General features: G+C 37.6%; 1 protein-coding gene across 1 annotated transcript in view; it reads right to left on the bottom strand.

Annotated features, from left to right (window-relative positions):
- LOC139127819 (uncharacterized) overlaps positions 1-18,244 on the bottom strand; it is a 111,138-nt gene that overhangs the window by 11,364 nt on the left and 81,530 nt on the right. The window contains exon 4 of the mRNA XM_070693689.1: positions 9,540-9,926. Coding sequence (XP_070549790.1) covers positions 9,540-9,926 — 387 coding nt within the window. The remainder of the gene's footprint in view (positions 1-9,539; positions 9,927-18,244) is intronic.

Here is an 18,244-nt window from a genome sequence, read left to right as displayed (position 1 = left end):
TCAGTGGTAATTCGCCTTCTACGGATACAATCGCAAGAGCTGCACTCTTGCTAAATTATGGCATCAAAGCAGATTGCGTCGTGATTAGCTACTGTATGTAAACTTCGATATTTTCTGATCTAAACGCCAACCTATGCAACATATACAATACATTAGCGCAGCCCAAATTACGCGAGTCTGCCTACATCTCGATGGCAACATAGCAGCAACGTCACAAGTTTCAGTCACCTTTAACGATCGTCAACAGGAGCTGCAGAAAACACATGACCTACGAAAGCTTCAATTCTGAGTAGGGTTGCAAAGAAGCAACTGCTTGGCTACCACAGGAAATGAAAAGTAATGCATAATGGTACAAAACCAGGAACTCAACTATATCACGAATAAGCCTCCAGTAGCTGCAGTATCACAAGAAAAGACATTGGAGTAACTCAAATATATCATTATAAGCCTCCACTAGCTGCAGTATCACAAGAAAAGACATTGGAATATCGTCCAGATCACTTAATACCATCCAGTCATTGTGTGGAAGCAGTAAAGAAGGCAAACAAGACTCATGGATCAATTAACAAGCTGCCAACTTTCAAGCCACCCTGATGTAGGATTTGCTGATCACTGGCCTCACCGAAGGATCAACACTGGCATACGTCACCAACTTTCTTCACCACTCTGCTGACATGTCTTCACTTGTCAGCAAATGGTGGACCAATTGCAGCCACTGGATGCCACCCAATGCATTTCCCCTGCTGCGATACTCCAGGTGTTCTGGTTTCAGTGGAATATAGAGGCGATCTACAGAGAGATCAAGAACAGCCATTTGTTCTCTGTCTCCAATCAGCCTGTCATTTCACACCTTGGTGACATGTTTTTTGTCTCTTAGGGTCAACCTGTCAACAGTCATTTTCCTTATGCTTACATATCAACGGTCCACACTGTTGCATTGGAGATATCGTAGAAATGGGAGTTGAAAACTGTCAGCATCTGTTTACTGGTTACCCATTCTAGTGTCTTAGTTTGCTGCTCAAGTTACTTGGCTTTGCCTGAAAATTAATGCATTACCTTGTTCCTTTCAGTCTGTTGATAGGGCCTCCTTGCAAACAGTAATCTCCTGTGTATTCCTTTTTTCACACACCTTCGACATGACCCGATGCATTTGCTCTTCCACAGAGCATAATATTGAAAAGTTGATTGTTTCTGTTTTTTGTTTCATTTACAGATGCGTCATTCTATGAAGCCCTACAACCCGCTGCAGCTCCTTTTATGTCTACACCCCACAAGCTTCGTTCTTTCTTTCAGCTATATCAAAATGTAGCTTAGCTAGACTTTCATCTGTTTTTTTCTCATTGATAGGCGACATGAGAGCAAACAGCAAGGTGTCACACAGAGTCGTTTCAACAGTTGTCATCATGTGCTTACTTCAAATTGACTCACTTGCCCACCCTATGAACTCTGTCTACATTTCCTGAAGGGCAAGAACGTTTTTTTGCTAGCGCTAGAGACCCAACGGGAATGCCTGTAGCACCATCCTCGCCTTGATTTGGTCATTCATTTCATCTCATCTCAGACTCTGGCTTGCTCCTTGCTTACTTTTGACATCTACCGTACATACTAGTAAAGCTACCCAGTATGCTACCATCATCTGCATCAGCACATTCGTCATCACTACATAATGGCTGGTCTGCCAAATCCACTCGCCTCAACTAACAACCAGCCATATCTTCGTCTCCAGTACACCTTATTGGGAATTCAACGACTGCAAGGACCATCGTCACATCCACGGCTACTTATTACCTTTGATGTTCTGTGCAAACTGTGCCTGCTGCTCCGCTCGACCGTGTACTGACCATATGTAGACCTGCTGGAATCTCAGGTATGTGGGAGTATCTCAAACCATACACTCCCAGTTCCAAAACCGAGTCGGACTTACAAGTCCGAGTACTCTGACTTGCATTCTCCGAGTAAAACTGCTTACTCAGACGTGTATACTCGGAGTACATGGCCTACTCGGACTTGAATACGTTGAGTAATACATGTTCCTATAAATGCATATTTTGCCATGCCGGGCAAGAAACAATCTGTCAAAAAAAGGTATTTTATTACTCACAGAGTTTACGGCTAGCACTGATCAAAAAGAATTTCATTTTCATGATGTCTTGTAATCTTTTGCGCAATGTATATTTAACCATGGTCCCTCCACAAGGAGGAACTGTGATTTTACCCTCAGAAGAAAGCTGCTGCCACAACCGGCAGCGAAGTTTTTTGAAATATGACTTAGACGTAATATTTACAGTAAAACCAATAACTTCAGGCAAGTTCAGCCAGTTACTCAGTTCAATATCTCACAATAGTTCATTAGCGAAATCAATGCATGACATCACAGGTCGTCAGGTCATTATTTACGACCAAGTGGTCACTCGCACTCGGTTCATACCATACACGAGCGCACTGTGCTCATTTTATTTTGAAAAATTATTAGTTTAATTATTTTATCAAGACATAAATACCCAGTATGCCTAAAATGCTTGGGCAAGTCTATCATGGTCTCGCCACACTAGCAAACCAAGGCCATGACGTAACAGGTAGACAGGTCATTTGATGATGGCATCCGTGTTCTAATAACTTGCCGTGTGCATTGCGGTGATCATGAAACATTATTTTGCCTAATTCAAGTTATGTATCAAATCAGGATCTGATCCAGTAATGAAATGAAAAGACAAGACAAACTCATAATTTGCGTGATGGTAGATTCACTCGACAACGACAATGACTTGAGAGTGTTGTACAAGATACTGAGAACTGGCAGAGGGTGCGTACACAGATAAGAGATCAGACAGATCACGTTAACAACTCTTTTCTCTGAGCGACTGGAAGTACATGTACTGTATACGCTGTTTGCACATTTTTATCAAAAGATCAAATATTTCCTGTGTTTTTCCAGCATTGTTTTTCTATAAGCAAGTGTAACTTTGCGTATTCAACTCCGAGTAGGTCATGTACTCGGAGTATAGAAGTCTGAGTAAGCAGTGTTACTCGGAGTATGCAAGTCCGAGTACTCGGACTTGTAAGTCCGACTCGGTTTTGGAACTCGGAGTATGCTGTTGAAGGCACTCTTACATACCTCGGAATCTGCGTTCCTTTTAGCCTTCTTTGGTTCCTTTGTTGTAGGGAATACACCTGCTCTGGATGTTCATTTAACCCTGCATATAACCTGTGCTTTTGCGACCTCTAAGTTCTAACCAACACTCACGGCCATCCAGATGCCCTCTCTGTAAATAGTAAGGCATCCAAAACAGATCAAATGCGTTGTGCTTTCAAGCTCCGTCTCTTCTCCACCAAGTCTACGCTCTTTGCTTTCGCGACTCGGATTTCTGCCTCACTTGTATGCCGGACATTCGTTTCGCACTGGGGCAGCCACCACAGCTGCACATGCAGGGCAGGTGGTCCAGTGAATGATGCCACACTTATATTCGGACACAAGTAAGCCTGCTTCGTCACGCATGTCAAGCATTGACTATGCCATAGGGCTATTATGTAGAGACATTTGCCAACGTGCAATTCACTTATTTTTGCTCTAACACTTATACACCACCGTTAGGAACATATGGAGACTGTGCAGGGCCACCTGCCACCCACACTTCATTCCAAAGCTTTCCATGCTGGGGCCGCACAGGGGCACCTGACCCCCAGATCATAACTCCCCCCGAGCTGTGCAGCCCGCCCCTCGGGCCGTGATTCCCTGATGATTCTTTCATCTTCAGCAGAGCGAGTCCACTAGTCTCTGTCTGTTGAGCATCACCCCCATTGCCCGAGCACTAACCATTTTGCACCTCTCATGCTTGGGCCGTACAGGGGTACCTGCCCCACCCCCCACCCCCAGATCATAACTCCCCCCAAGCGGTGCTACCGCCCCTCGGGCCGCGAGTCCCATATTTCATCTCCAACAAGGAAGTCAACTTGGCTGTTTAGTGTCACCAGTACATGCATACATACATACATACATACATACCCAGTACATACACACACACCACTTACCAAAAAACCCTATAGGGTAGAACTGAATCCTGGAGGACGTCAGTAGGGTACCAGTAGGGCAAGGCATGCCCTATAGGGCAACACTATCCATGTCCTACAGGGAAATATTATACCCTGAAGGGCACTAACCCATGCCCTATAGGGCACTTTTATTCCCTATAGGGCTCTTGCCCATGCTCTATAGGGCTCCTAAACATACCTTATGGAAGACTATGTTTTGCCGTGTTGTGCCACTGAAACATGTTGCATGCAGCAGTATTTTACACGATGGGCCCCTACACTGTCCCTGTGTAGTGCAATTACTTGACCTATAGAGCAATATTATCCCCTGCAGGGCACATACAAGTGACATTATACTGTTTAAAAGTGTAGAAAGTAGTTAGTAACATTATCATACACTTTTTTTAATCTACATGCACAAAACTAGTTTAATATTCATTCTTTCTTTCCTGTTTCGCCACCATCTTTGCCAAGAAGCTGTACTCTACACTTTTTAAGTCTTCTATAGGATTCTCCTTAAGCCAAGAATGCATTTAGGGCTCCAAATGCATTTTGGGCTCGAATGCATTATGGGTAGGCATCATCAAAACAATATGGCTGCCAGTAAAGAGACACAAGGCAGTTGCAGCTCTAAAAATGACAGTGTAGCAACATAACCAGGTGTTTGACAGCTTTTATTCTCTGCATTTTGACAAGATTAGGTAGGATAGATTATTATATGTCAATGTTTTGCTTTTGAAGACTGAAAAGTTACAGATACAGTCAGGTTCACAATGATCCTTTGTCCCTGTTCAGTGTATGGACACTGTGTAACTTGTACATGTAGCTTGTTGACCACGGCATCTCAGTCCAAACAAAAAATATAAACAGGAGTGCAGTTTAAGGGCAAGGTAGTTGTGTAGTTAGGGATGTGATTTTATATACAAATTATCAACAATGCATTGATATTTATGTGAGAGAATGGAGGTAAAAAAAGACCTCCATGGTGAGACAAAGAAGCTATGAAACAAAGGTTTTTGACTGTGTTACATAACAAAACAGGACATGGATGTCTATATAGTAAGTAATTTTTTGCTCACATATTCCCATCGTGAAGCCTGAATTCTTTCTATGCTGGTGACTAGACCTCGTTTGGCTATTGAATTGTTAAAATTGTGGTACTGAAAATTGAATGTGTTGTGTCATCAGTTATGATACTTGACAATGCAGCATCTGCTGAACCTCTAACACCTCACCTCTAACAAAGTTTAATATATGAGTTTTACCCAATGAGATAGCAAGTCAAAAATGCCTGAAAGGTAGATATTCAATGTGGATTATACTTGTGCACTTTCAGCTATAAGAGTCAATTTGAATTGTTACATACAGCTTTGCATAACATTTTGTATATCTCAATAGCTTTTTATTTTTTGTGACTTTAGAATCAAAGTTTCTTTGTATAAAGTAATAGGTTTTTTATTTAGTGTTCTTTTAAGACATTTTAAGGTTTGTAAATAGTTTTCCTTCAAGAATACTTAAAAAAATAGCGCAATTATATGGTATCGCTCACATTTGATCAGAATTGGTACATACCAATATGGGTACCAAGATCAACAATAAATACTGTTTCTATCTGTTCAGAGCAGGAAAATTCTACGTTGATGTTATGACAATGATTTCCGCAAAGGACAACCAGAAAAACGACAATAAATATTTAAACAAGAAAAATAAGAATGACAAAAGTTGGACATGCTGCTACAGAGAAATGGATGTTTCATCCAAAAAGGGCAAAAATTGTCCTAAAGACACAAATATTGAAATTTCACCACATTTTTTGCAACAGCTTCTCAGCTTGTCAAAAGATGATCTGCAACAATTCACGAAATCTATCAGCAATATAAATCACTAGGCCATATGTCTGTTGTAGTTATAGCATGCAATCTTATTTGCACTAGTGATACAGATGTACTAGACAGCGTTGAACTAAAAAAAATTATAAGTCTGAAAATTTACTCAGAAAAAAAAATTAGCACACATGTTGATGAAGAAGGTGGAAAATCTTTGATAGCTCAATGCAGTGGCCAGAAAAGAGTGGCTAAAATTAGCTGCAAACATACACATTGAAGATTTCATCATACTTTGAATATACCAGGGTATCACATCGGATCATCCCTAAGAACATGTCAACCAAAGGCATCTGTTAAGTAGTTTTTCTGAGAATAAAATTTTCTGACCAAAAATGGCAAAAATTGCCCCCAAAAATAAAATTGCAGATTTCATCATAATTTCAAAAGATCAAATTTAGTTCATCTATAGAAACCTGTATACCAAATTTCAAAGCTGTTAGACCAGTACTTTTTGAGAAACACATTTTTTGACCAAAAATGGAAAAAAATGCCCAGAAAATACAAAATTGCAAATTTCATCATAATTTCACTGAATATCATTTAGTTCATCTGTAGGAACCTATATACCAAATTTCAAAGCTATCAGATGAGTAGTTTTGAAAATACACATTTTTTGACCAAAAATGGCAAAAATTGCCCCAAAATACAAAATTACAGATTTCATTAGAAATTCAATATATTATTACTTAGCTTATCTGTAGAAACCTGTATACCAAATTTCAAAAGCTATCAGATGAGTAGTCTTGAAAATACACATTTTTTGACCAAAAATGGCAAAAATTGCCCCAAAATTACAAAATCGCAGATTTCATCATAATTTCAATAAATATCATTGAGGTGATCTGTGGGAACCTGTATACCAATTTGCAAAGCTATCAGATGAGTAGTTTTGGAAATATACATTTTTTGACCAAAAATGGAAAAAATTGCCCCGAAAATACAAAATTGCAGATTTCATCATAATTTCAATAAATATCATTTTGTTCATCTGTAGGAACCTATATACCAAATTTCAAAGCTATCAGATGATAAGTTTTGAAAATACACATTTTTTGACCAAAAATGGCAAAAATTGCCCCAAAAATACAAAATTACAGATTTCATCAGAAATTCAATATAAATTACTTTGTTCATCTACCTGTACACCAAATTTCAAAACTATCTGACCCGTACTTTTTGAGAAATATATTTTTTGATCAGAAATGGCAAAAATTGCCTTAAAAATGCAAATTTACATATTTCTGCACAAAAATAAAATAGATCATCACTAGGGACATATGTACCAAATATCAAAAATATCTAACAGGTAGTTTTGAAGGAGAAGATTTTATAAAGATTATTTTACCAAAAATGACAAAAATTGCCTTAAAAATACAAATATGCAAATTTCACCATGATTTGAACAAATCTGACTGAAGTCACCATAAGTAAACTGCATATCAAATTTCAAAGCAATCGGACGAGTAGTTTCAGAGAAGAAGATTTTTTTACCAAAAACACAAAAAATGCCCAGAAAACACAAATATGCAAATTTCACCACGATTTGAACAAACTTAAGTGAGGTCACCCCAAGTGAACTGCATATCGAATTTCAAAGCAATTGGACTTGCAGTTTCAGAGAAGAAGGCAATTGTTGACGCACGACGGACGACGACGACGGCGGAAAATCAGCCTATTTGATAAGCTCTGCGTCGCTGACAGCGGAGCTAAAAAAATGTTCACAATTTCATTGTGACCACCCCCTCGGATCGCCCAGATCTAATGGTCCGTCCCTTAGTTTGAGCAGGTCTGTTAATATTTAACAGTTCATAAACAATGACAGGAAATGACTCAAGGTCAGTGGAGTATCCTGTTTCAGTCATTGTCTTGCCACCACTCCTGAACATTTGCAGAATTTCCCTTTTCTTACCTCATTTGCACATTTTTGACACTGACGAGTTCATTTGAACAAAGTCACATCTTAACTGCTGCATCTACCTGTACACCAAATACTGCGATGGTAGCTTAGGCGGTATGGGAGCTTTTGCGTGTGACAGACATACATCCGCATATACATACCCACATACAGACATACAGATGCCACCGACTCAAAATATAAGGTCTTTTTGGTATTTATATAAATACCAAATATGAGCTAAAAATTAAAAAAAATATTTTCGTAAGGGCCCCTCCCTTTAAGGCCCGATAGAGTTCATCTTCCTTTGGGCAGTGCTAGTGTCCCATAGGTACCCTACTAGTGTCTAATAGGGTGGCCATACAGGGAAGACTGCTCGTGTCTTTTAGGGCGGCCCTGTAGGGCCCCTGCTAGTGTCTTATAGAGTGGCCCTGTAGGGATCCTGCTAGTGTCTTACAGGGCGGCCCTATAGGGACCCCTCTAGTGTCTTATAGGGTGGCCCTGTAGGGACCCTTCTAGTGTCTAATAGGGTGGCCATACAGGGAAGACTGCTCGTGTCTTTTAGGGCGGCCCTGTAGGGCCCCTGCTAGTGTCTTATAGAGTGGCCCTGTAGGGATCCTGCTAGTGTCTTACAGGGCGGCCCTATAGGGACCCCTCTAGTGTCTTATAGAGTGGCCCTGTAGGGACCCCTCTAGTGTCTAATATGGCAGCCTTATAGGGACCCCTCTAGTGTCTTATAGGGCGGCCCTGTATGGAAAATTGGCAAAATAGTATAAGACCACTCTATAGGGCAGTCCTATATGATTCCCTAACAGGATCCAATAGGGTTTTTGTAAGTGACACACACACACACACACACCACCACAACCCCACAAACTTTCAAGGAGGTCTCTCCATCCAGTCTGTTTGACTGTCCTCCGCTTGGGCCGTCCATTACATGTACCCCTACTCAACAAACACACACACACATATATACATACATACATACATACATACATACATGTCATACATACATGTCATACATGTCATACATACATGCATGCATGCATACATACATGTCATACATACATGTCATGCATACATGTCATACATACATACATACACACATACATACATACATACATACATACATACATGGCATCCATTCAATAATCTTCTTGCAGAAAATAAACTTAAACTACTAACTGGTAAGTTCAAGGAAAACAGGACATAGCGCTGAAATACAAAAAGTTTAAGAAAAATGTTTCTTGTATTTGTCAAATGGTAACTTGTACTGTACTATGCAGTGTGGGCCTAAAAAGAATTAACAGAGAGACAAGGTGGTGTTGCCAGCTTCCATAGTGCTCATACAGGACCCCATTGAATAAGTAAAATATTTTTTCTGTTGGTTTGTCAACTTTTAGAATTAATTAGGACATCATCCGACTCAAAGATAGAAGTGTTATGCAAAAGAAATTTAGCTTCTATAACTTGCACGTTCAGAGACGATATCCTTGTACCAGTTTGGAATGTGCAAAGTGCCATGTGTGGACTTATGCTCCTATGCCTTTCCAAGTAACCAAGTTGTCATTCGATGTTGTACGAATTAATAGCTCTTTGTATACATCAGTGCCCATGTGACTGTTGCCATGTGACCTTAAATTTATAATCTAAAAATAAAGATTTTTGATGTTTTTGTTAAAATAGGGCGTATAACACATTTTATTATGCACACAAGACAAAGAACTTACCTTGCAAGGACAAAAATCGCAGACCTTTATTGTAGTCTTCATCAGTTATAGTCAAACATATTTGTAAGGGTTGATTGTTTACTGCCTCACAGATAGCTGGCGTTATGAGGATGCTTTCCATTTGTCGAGGAAGACTAGTTTTATGCACTTCCCAGAGTTTAACTAAGGCCGCTGCCTCAGTTAATCCTAATTTAAATTCCAGACATCCTGGCTTAATGTCATTCAGTTCAGATCCGATAACTTTGAAGACTTGACCTAACTTCACATACTTATCAGGATTCCGTTTCATATCTTCTGTATCACTGAATAGACCACGTGCCAACTCTAACATAAAGTCCTTTCTTTCTCTGTCACTTTGATAATATAGTTCACTTTTCATTGGTAATTCTGAAAAATATAATCATTTCACAATCAAACTAGTTTGTCTTCTAAAATCTGTGTAAATATATAGAGTTGTCCATATTATCCTACATAATGTGATGGCATTTTGCTTGACAGATTTAATTTGGGACATAATGACTCCAATATAATGATTTACAGCGTTTCCGTTACTATTTCAAAACTTCCATACGATTTTACACAAGTCGGGTTTTTATTTGTGTGAAATGTTTCAAAATGTGTACGTTAATGAAGTACGAAGAAATTGGTATCTGAAGTGAGCTGGTCAGTCTTTTCTGTAGAACTTGGGGGATTTTCCTTAAATGCGTCTATTGACAAAAAAACAATAGTCTGAGGGACTTCAAGGTACATGTATATGTCGCTGAAGAGATTCCATGCCATGATCCATGTCTCGTATATGTTCGCTGAGCAGCCTAATGACTTCATGTTCAAAGAAAATACCTAGTGACTATGGACTTAGTGTTTTCAAAGGGCATTTGAACAAAAAGCAGATGATGGTCAAAGTCCAGCTGGACCTCAAGAATGCCACCCAACAGAGTCTAAATCATCACCCGTAAATACTATCCAAATAATATGCAATGTAATGATCATTGACTTAGCTGTGGAAACACAGCTGTCTGTTGCGGGGTAGCATGCGTCACTATGCGGGTCATCACCGCATAACAATGCAGATAGCCTGCAACAGATAGCAGCATTGCCATAGCCAGCATTAACTGTAAATTGTGTTACCAACAACATAGACTCAATTGTGATTCTAGAATGTTTTGCCTCTGTAGTATCATTGTCTGTACAGAACTGATTGACATGACACTTTGTGACGACAAAAATCAAAATACAATGCTGCATAAAAAGTTGTGGGTTCGCTAAAGTCTAAAATGTTGCAGTGTCATGATACATGTCACTTACAAGCTGGTGCACATGCACATTTTTGTCCTGCATCAAACTGCATTCAGGCCATGTAGTGTGGAAAAAGTACATCCGTGTGATTGGACTGCATTTCTAAATGTGTATTAGGTTAGGTGATTTTGTGTGCGTATTTCAGAACATTTTTGCGTATAATATGCTGGATTTTGTGCTAACGGAAACACTCTATTTACCATGATGGTTGCAGAATTTGAATCATTATTCCTCAAGCAAATATTTCTGGATTCATATGATACCATGCACTATAAATGATTCTTAATAGGAATGAAATAAGATTGAAACGACTTACTACATGTTTTCACTTTCACGGCTTCAAACAGAAGATAAGAATTTCAATGAGACTACCTTCTTTCTAATTGATCTAATATTTCACAAAAAAAACATATGTGACATTTCTGGCTATTAGGGCATACATCTAGCACTCAAAAACTTTAAAGAGTGTCAATGACCCTCAGTTTGTGTTTGGAACAGGGTCAAAGATATGACCTGTATCTATGTCATAAGACTGAGTCCAATACTTGATTTTTAACAAAATGTAAGTTGTATTAGGAGGTAAGAATCTGAATATTCTTTCAGACAATTTAACCCAATTTCAAATTCAGAAAAAAAAAAGATGAAATTATTCAAACATAGGAGCCTGAATGTAAAAGGTGAAGACTTTGTAATATTTTTTGTCTCTCAGACAGAGTCCAAGGAACTTACGGTTTGGGCTCAGTCTGGGCTATCATCTATCTGTTCGTTCGTCCATGCAGATATCTCTGACATGCCTGAGCCTATTCCTTACCAACTTTTTAAAAGGATAATAAGTTATGACATACATATGCACATCAATCTTTTCAGCTGTGGCATGCATGATTAGAGCTAATTTGCATAATTAGTGATGTTTTAAAAAAGACTGTTTTTTAAAAGAAACTTCACCAAATTTGATGTCAATTAATTGCTCGTTTGCATATTTTATGAATTTTCATAATTCTGGTAATATTTCAAAAATAGCGCCAATGGCACTTGATCACAACTGGCACATTGTAAAACTACTCTATCTCTGGGTGCACCTGTACATTAAATACTAAATGGGTGCTGCGGCTGTGGAGTTTTTGCAGCACACACACCCGCACAATCATATCATATACATACAGACAAACTCAAAGACAGGCAATCTCAAACCTATAAGAAGAGTTTTCACAGGCGCATATACTCTTGGCCATATGGGAGTTTGAATGGGTTAGCTCTACATACTGACATAGAGGAGAGGTTGTTGATTGTGCCTGCACTTCAAATGTTAAAGAATAGCCACCTGGTATTTGTAACTGACAGCTGGGGAAAAGTGACACGGGACAAGTATGGATTTTAACTGTAAACAAATTTTATTCAATATATAAACACTGAACAATCACGCAGGCAATATATTGTAAATGGTTGTGATGGTAGAAATGTAATGAGTAAATAAAATATACTGTAATGGTAGTAAGTGTAAAGTAAATATCGAAGCTAAATAAAATACTAACAAAAATGCAAATGTACTCTGATTGTAATGGAAAATGATTATAAAAATTGTAGAGTAATCCAAGGGTTAAGTAATCTAAGCGGCTAAAGTCATCACGCAAAGCAAACTTGCGGCAAATGTAAGGCTATGCAAATGATGATAAAGTTACAAACTGTAGATACATTGAAAGGGGAAGTTCACCAAGGATGATTTTACATATGTTCAGGAAGTTTCATTTTAGGGCTTCATCAAGTCCATGTAATTTGAAGCATGGAAAAAAAGCTTCAAGCTTGGGAGCTTGCAACATATGATATGGAAAGGACCATCTTCTGGTGTGTATGGCATTGTCCAGTCACCCAGGCTCAAACCAGGCTGTGCGTATTTACATAACTATTGTTGATACTGAGTATCCTTGCATAAACGATGAATCCCGTATAATAAATTGTCCACTGTCAAATTTCTCACTTGTTAGTAGTAAACAGCAGCACAGAATCTGACAGTGGACAGTTCATCATAAGTGATTCATTGTTTGCAAAGGATACTCAGTCTCAACAATAGTTATGTAAATATCCACAGCCTGGTTGATCATAGGTGAGTGGACAATGCCATACCAATCGGAAGATGGCTCTTCCATATTATGTGATGGAAGCTCCAAGCCTGGAGCTTTTTGCCATGATTCAAATTACATGGAGTTGATGAAGCCCTAAAACCGAAGTTACTGTATTATTTATTGGTTTGTAAAGACTTGTGTGAGTTATAAATGGCAAAAATAGCTTTTGCGAGGTGACTGATCACAAAGGTATATATTTGACCCCTTTTGATGCCATAATGCCATGGATTTATGAAGACAGTGTGTGGTAGGTCATCGAACATGAGCAGGTCATTAACAAATTTATCATTCAGTTTTAAATCTGTAATGATGGAAATATATAGTTCATCTCCCGGGTGCAGAATTTTATCTAAATCTGCTCTTGTCATAAGGTGCCTCTGTAATGACATACAAAGGGAAATTAATGCATTGCATGTGCACTGTTTGCCTCTGGATCCAATACTAAATTGTGTACTTCCTTGATGTGTACAACCACGTACCAGAATTTAATATAGTTTAAAATGTTTGTTGCTGCTATCAACTACACTTTGCTGTTATTATTATTTAATACTGCTAACATATGTACTTCTATTGTCTCCATTTTTATCTGGAAACAAATTACTTTGTTGGTTAACATGGTACAAGTTACTTTGTTCACCCTTGTTGGTTACATCAGTTACATGTTTGTTGGTACTATTACTTTGTTGGTTGTTACAGGTGTCACTTTCAAGTGTACTTTCTTTGGTTACATTTAAATTATGACATAGGTTACTTTGATTTACATGATACAGGTTACTATGTTTGCTTTTCTTGACTGTACTTTTATTTGTCATATCATGAGTAGTATGTTGAGCCACAATGTTACTTGTATTTTCATTGGTTTCATTGCACAAGGTCCATTCATGGTCTTTTGATGTAGCAAACTTTGTAGCTTGAGCACTATCCGTAGAGAGACAAGAAAAAATTATTCAGTTTATAATAATCAATAAGCATTCAACAATGAAAGTTTACAATTATACTTGTAATCATTAAATAGACATTACATCTATAAATGTACAAAACAGTGAAAAATTATGGAAAAAAAATCTAAAGAAATATATATCAGCAAAACATGACCATTAAAGTGCTTGACATTTACACTTATCAAATGAAAAGTTAAACCACAATGATGAATATTCCTTTCAAATTCAAAAATTTTTTAAACACTTTATGATCTCAAGTGTAGCAACAGCTTTCTCGGCATTCAGGAGTTCCTAATTTTACGGATCACAATGTTTTGTATGTTGTTCATGATAGTTTTTACATAGTTTTTAGAAATATTTGTTTAGTTTTTATTACATTAATTATCTGTGTTTTTATGACATTAAAGGGATAGAAATATTTTCATTTCTGGTGGTAAACTTTTGCCACAAGAAATAATTAGGTGGTAATTCTAAAAATCTGGTAGCAATATGAATTATTACTGGTAGCGATATGAATATATTACCACAGATACAGAATACTTCTGCAGCATTCAGTCAGTGTTCACAGTATGACAACTTATCATACATATACACTACAAGCTCCTCAAATTATGTGCCACATTTATGCAGTCTTTAAGTCATGAAGTCAAATTTGTTAGCCACACAAATACAAATTTTCCTTGCAGAGAAAGCATTCGGTAGCATAGTGGCAGTGTACCGGTAGATACAAGTATTGTGGTGTTGTGTCATAGTTGTGATCAAGCAGGCTCAATAACATCTTCAGCATAAGTATTTTTCTTGAGACAAAAAGGGTTAGGCCAAAATCCTTTAAAACAAGACACAATGATATTGTTCAATTCAAATGTTTTTAAGAGTAATAATAGTTTTAATGATAATGATAACATTGTAGCCCAGGAACATTTTCATTTGATATTTTGATATGATCAAGAAATGTCTGGTGATGTTCACTATTACATCATTAAAATGGAGGAATCTGCTGAAATATTAAAATCATTCAGAATCACATCATTTCTTGCAAAAGTTAAAGCAGTTTGAAATAGTCCAAATGGATAATTTTAATTGTTTTACTTTTGAATTGTTGCTTTGATGTTAAGTAACCATGCAAAAATTGCAGCTTTAATAAAAAGATTTGAAATGGATATGCTTACTGCAACTACTGTTGACAATTTCCCTTTGCCATAACTGTTAATAAAATTTAATTTAAAACTGTCAGTCAAGCTAAATGCCATTTAGTTGGAAAGCACCAAGAAATTATACCTATTACCATAAGATTGTACCTATTGGACCTCCCTAGGTGGTTTCTTTTGAACCATAATTGCGTACTTAAGGGGTCACATAAGATGACCCAGATTTGACCTTTCAGAAAACTCAAGTTTTTCTCCTTTTTCCTTGTATTATGACTCTGTTTGTGAAAGTTCCTTTGAAATAATGGTTTTTACTATCAAACTGACTAATTGCAGGCCAAATTTTGATAAAAGCAAGGTAGGTAAAACTTGGACTGGACGACCGGTACGCGGGACCAGACGCAAAGCCAAGCCCAGCCTCAGTCAGTGTATTCCATGGTCGTTACTAGTACGTCCATGATGTATTGTAGCACAGTATCGAACAGCAACAATGTTTGCTTCACGTACCAGGGAATTTGTAACTTTGTAGAAAGGAGAGTAAAGTGTTTCAATACATTGCAACTTTGTAGGAAGGAGGGTAAATTGTTTCAACACCTTACAACATTTTATTATAGCTATAGTTTTCTGTTTCGGAGGCATCGTGACATGATTTCACGAGAAGAAAAAACATATAGTATGCAAAGACGTCAATATTTTGCCATTTGTAATTAAAGTGTATACGTTGTCTACACGTAACCCACCACAGTCCCTATCAAGCCGCAACTCAAAGTGATAAGTTTCCCTTGCATAGTATCAATGTCATTTGATGGGCGGCCTGCAGAAGGAGACTTCAGCATGTAGCATTTCACTGAAAACAGCCCTTTGAGAGAATGGTTACACTCAACGCAACATTTACTCACGGTCCGTCTGTGATTTGTGCAAATAAACTTAGAACTGTTCACGACCACAACCTCACCTATCGCTCTCATCCTATCGTGACGTCATATATATAACAACAATCATGCCCCACACTCTTCTCTATCGCACAATACACGAACAAAATGTCACCAAGCTTCTTTCCAATATAAATAATGATAATTTATACCATACCTTTGTCTTGACCTACGGTAGTGTCTTCTGTTCTTGATTTCGATATCAAAGCCAAGAGTCCTTTGTTCTCTCACTGAACGGGTTGATCACACCATACACGTTTTTGATCCACATGCACACACAAAAAGAAGTTCCGTAATAGCCCATTCCGGCCATTTTCAAACCACACTGTTGTCAGTGGGGTAAACAATATTCACAACAATCACATTTCCAGGCTAATAGACTATGTTTTACGAAATCACACGTTCTTATCACAAAATAAAACTATCTTTGTCTTTAAATCAATGCGCCAGTAAACAGGTCCAGCAGCTAGTTATGTCATCAAGTCGGGTAATAAATGTTAAGGGTCTTAACAAAAGTGAGAAATCTAAAACATTAAATATGTTGTTTTTTATCAATTTTATCACCAAAAGTTCATGAAAATCTCTGATACTCTGAATCAGCCATCCTGCATATTTCTAACATTCATCAAACCCTCATTTCTGTTCCACAACTTATAAAACAGTCCACAATGCAGGATTGGTGTACATTCCAAAACTACATATATGAAAGACCCCTAAAATCAATTAGTTAAAAAGGGGGTTAGAAATTTCGCAAAACTATCTAACCGCCACTCTGTTTGGCTCCATTTTTCCGAATTGGAACCTTGAAACCAGTCTGAATATCTGTACCAAATATCAACGCAGTCTGTTCAGCGGTTTTTTGACTTTTTGTCGTTTACGGAAATGGACGACATCTTTCACCGGTTGAAAGTACCACTATATCACAACTTCCAGTTGTGATAATATTTCAATAAAAACTGACTCAAATTTGATGTCATGTCTTAAAGCTGTCTATATACCAGAGCTTCATGCGAAGACATTTAGCAGGATCAGGGTTGTATTAGGAGTCAAATACAAAATTTAAAACCTAGGGCCAAAGTCCCTGAAGCTACTCAAGACATGGATACAAAATTAAGTATTTCCTGACTGTACCGTATGAAATCATCTCACTAAGGTCACCCTACGGATTTGCATACTAAATATTAAAGCTGTCCGGCTAATGGTTTTGATAAAAAATAGTGACAACATCACTGTTCGCTCCAATATAGTTATCAAAACAAGTCAACAATTGTATGAAACATGGACATGTATACATATACAGGCAGACTGACATACACAGACTGGCACAGAGTGATGACATTGGCCCCCCAGTGTGCCTTGGCCAGTGGAGAGTGATAAAGATATAACAAACAGCTGAATGTAATGATAAAATAGTTAAGTATAGGCCTATACAGGCACTGAGAGTGAATATGTTACAGCAATTTGATTAGTTTCTTTTCCTTTTCTACTTCTGTGATAATCTTTAAGACAATCAATCTGCAAGGCAGTTTATGTATTGACAAATATGTTATCTTTTACAAGCACACAGTAAACTGTTCTTGATTTTTCATTTACAATATTTGACATAGACTGAAATACATAACATGCAACCAATGTTTACACTTTGCCCATACACCAGATACATGGAGAAATTTCAACATAAAATCATCAACTCAGAAACCCTACAGGGAAAAGTAATTATTGTTTTCTTCCAGAACAGCTGGTGCATCCACATCTTGAACAACTTACAAACTTAACCAAGTACACAAGGATGATGACACAAGAGATAAAGTTAAACTGTGGTGAACTGACTATTCCTTTCAAATCCTTACCTAACTTGACATCTTAAACTAAAATACACTGCATGGTTAATTACGCACAAAAATACATATGGGTGGACCATTTGATAAGGGATGGTGTCTGGAAGATCGATGAGGTACATTATCTTTTTATCCGATCCACTGTACATTCTTTTTTCCCCACTCTCCCACCTTTTCTTTTTGTTAAACCTTCTCTGGCTGAATTTTTTATTGGCATTTGTTTGGAATTTTTTCAAAAGCTGCCAGGATTTTTTTACCACATTTCAACACCAAATAAGTTTTCCATATCAAATGCTTACTAAATCACCACATTATATACTCTTAGTTCCAGTAGGTATGAAATTACAAAAAAATCTTAAAAATTCAAAATGAAAGATATCCCAGTAAAACTGACAGTTTCGCAAAGTTGCCCCAAAAATTGAAAATTATGGAT

This window comes from Ptychodera flava, unplaced genomic scaffold (genome assembly GCF_041260155.1).
Source record: "Ptychodera flava strain L36383 unplaced genomic scaffold, AS_Pfla_20210202 Scaffold_37__1_contigs__length_1687728_pilon, whole genome shotgun sequence".
Classification (NCBI taxonomy): domain Eukaryota; kingdom Metazoa; phylum Hemichordata; class Enteropneusta; family Ptychoderidae; genus Ptychodera; species Ptychodera flava.
The sequence above is the reverse complement of the archived record's forward strand: the minus strand, read 5'-3'. Positions and strand labels throughout refer to the sequence as shown.